The sequence below is a fragment of the Populus alba genome, chromosome 4 (genome assembly GCF_005239225.2).
Source record: "Populus alba chromosome 4, ASM523922v2, whole genome shotgun sequence".
NCBI classification, from domain to species: Eukaryota; Viridiplantae; Streptophyta; class Magnoliopsida; order Malpighiales; family Salicaceae; genus Populus; species Populus alba.
The window spans coordinates 19249749-19252687 of NC_133287.1; the positions used below are offsets into that span (position 1 = coordinate 19249749).

The window sequence follows — 2939 nt, forward strand, 5'->3', positions numbered from 1 at the left end:
CAGGCTCAATAATCGGTGAAGAAGCAGCACAACAGCTTCAGGCATTTACGCAGACACAAAAGAGAGTCTTTTAGGTTGTTGCCTAAAGAATTCATTACTGAAGGAAAGAAAAAGAAACAAAAAGAAAGCCTCAAGGTGACATTACCGAAATGAAAACTGCTAAACGCTTCTCTGACTACAGGAAACCAATAGCAAGAATTGCTCCAACAGTAAAATGTTTTAAACCCAAAATCTGCACAAGAAGACCAAGGACCAAATGCTATTACTCGGACACTATCAAGTTAATCTATAAATCATGTGTAATTCTTGAAGTTGATGACAGAACAAGGTAGAAAAGAAAGAAATGAAATGTTTAAAGTGTGATTATTTGGTCTACGAATTCGAATTCTAATAGTAATCTGCAGCAAGATATTACAGCACCTTGTCTGAATATTTTGGCAGCTTGGTCCCGGCCCGGTATCAACTGAGGCACTGGTGGGCGATCCATCAATTACAACATAATCTCTGGAACCTCGATGTCCTGCCCGCATCTTTCAGCAGTTGCAGCAATCTTGAAATCTTACAGAAAATATTGGATTCCTGCAGCAATAATGACAAACAGATCAGATGCTTCAACTTTCAACACTGAAAAGTCATCAGAAAAAATGCTTATTCATTGACATAAAAAATTGCACATCTTTCTCAATGTCTTGTTACAGCCATAACCATTCAAACCATTCTTTCTTTCTTAAACCCTAATTAATTATTACCAAATCCTACATGTGCATATAATCACATTGTTAATCACGTGCCCCCCACACCTCACCCTTCCCTACCCTGAAGAGGCAGGCTTATCCTAGACCCTCTCCATTAACTCACGTGCCAAACTCATGGCAACCTCCACGACCCCACCAACCACGGGAAATATCATATCCCTCCAATCCATTTCACCTACTGAGTGCAACTCGAATAAACTACCCTAGGTGCCGTTGGATATGCTTTGCCAAACTCTCCTCCCTAGACGTATCATATATATCCTCTCCCATTACTCAAAACCATTTTGGAAGATGAAAAAATGTACCAACCCCAATATTTTAATTACACTTCCACCGAATATGCCCAGGCAAATTCCTTCTTCAAAACTAATTTATCTTATCTTCTTAATAAATTATCTCTTCCTTTTCTCTTTATAAACCTTATCACATGTTCCTTCTTCCTCCTCCCCCTCCATGTTCCCTGTCTTAAATTGTAAATTTATGCTTAGCTTCTGAAACCCAGAATTAATTCTTCTTCTTCTTCCTATGTAAACAACACTACAAATACTTCTTGAAAAACGTGAAGGGTAAAAACCCTTTTAAAACAAAAATAAATAAAATTGAAAAACATGTCAGGTTTTGCAAGGGCGAAACGAGTTACTGACCCCCTCGACGATAAAGCTAAAGCTCGACTCATTGGTTCTCAACTCAGTTGCTTTAGTAGCGGGAGCGAGCACTCAGTTGATCATGACGACTCGCCTTGCCTGTCTGACCTCGTTCACGGCTTTCTTGAAGAGGAAGACTCTGGTTTTGTTCACGCGTCGACTAATGGTCACGGATCAGATTCAGAGCGTGTCGACTTAGTCGCCGACTGTACTGACTTCGTCGTAGACATGATCAGATCCAGCAGTAACGATAATTTATTGTTCGCTCATGTTTCAAAAGCAATGGAGGGGTTTTCGTGTTTGAGAAACCATCAAAGACCTGTTTTGCGGCGCAAAGTGATGTTGTTTTTGAGAGAATTAGGTCACAATGCAGCGATCTGCAAGACTAAATGGGAGTCCTCTGGTGGCGGCTTGACCGCCGGCAGCTACGAGTTTATCGACGTGGTGGTGCAATCGAAATCCTCCGCATTGCAGAACCGTTACGTAGTAGATCTCGATTTCGCTTCTCAATTCGAGATCGCTAGGCCAACGAGCCAGTACTTGAAGCTTCTGCACCATCTTCCTCGTGTTTTCGTAGGCAAAAGTGAGGATTTGAAGACGATCGTGAAGAGCATAAGTGACGCCGCTAAGAGATCTTTGAAGAGCAGAGAACTCTCCTTGCCTCCTTGGAGAAAAAACCGTTACATGCAAAACAAGTGGTTCGGTCCGTACCTCCGAACTGTCAATCCCTTACCTACGAACTCCTTCACACCGCCACCGTCAGTCAACGTTGTGAAATGCAGGCGCGTTGGCTTCGACGACGCCGTCAACGGCCGTTTGTTTGTTCGTACGTGATGATTATGGTTGAAGACGATTTTTTAGAAAGAGATTAATAATTATTTCTAATAATAATAATATGCCAATTTTGAACCTTTTTTATGCGGTTTTTTAACTTATTTTTTATTTTAAATCTTGGATAAAGCAAAAATACACTAATTCATGTGAAAATATTTTAGTAATTCGATGAGATTTATGTATCGGTTTTTTAAATTACTTTTTAAAATGTGAATACTGAGATGATTTTAATACTTAGAATGTTAATATTATTACCAAAAATATTTAAATAATTACTAATTTGGTATTTTTAAATGAAAATTATTTTAAAAATACTCTCATGTATTATTTTAAATTCAATATTAATTTAAAAAGAAACTTATAATTTGTATAATATTGGGGTAAATATTATTTTTCAAAATAAGTTTTTTTATTTAATTTTAATACTGATATATTAAAACCATCTGGAAATATCTAAAAAAATTTAATTAAAAATTATACATATTTTTTTAAAAAAAATTTTATAACACAGCAAACCGGATAGTAGAAGATTAATAACGCGGCAAATGCACGTTGTCTTTGTAACGGCGAGAAGTAGGTTTGTTTTTTTATTCTGAAGGTGTTTGGAAGTGTGGTAGTGGTTGTTTTTTAAATAATTTTTCATGCTGAAAAACATGTCAATAATGTTTTTTTATTTTTTTAAAAATTATTTTTGATATCAGTATAT

At 36.9% G+C, this 2939-nt stretch overlaps 1 protein-coding gene across 1 annotated transcript; it reads left to right on the forward strand.

Moving 5' to 3' along the window:
* The first annotated feature begins 1064 nt into the window (after positions 1–1064).
* On the forward strand, positions 1065–2315 carry LOC118059643 (uncharacterized). The gene has a single exon (XM_035072555.2). It carries the CDS (start codon positions 1364–1366, stop codon positions 2231–2233), a length of 870 nt encoding a protein of 289 aa, XP_034928446.1. The 5' UTR covers positions 1065–1363; the 3' UTR covers positions 2234–2315.
* The last annotated feature ends 624 nt before the right edge of the window (positions 2316–2939 follow it).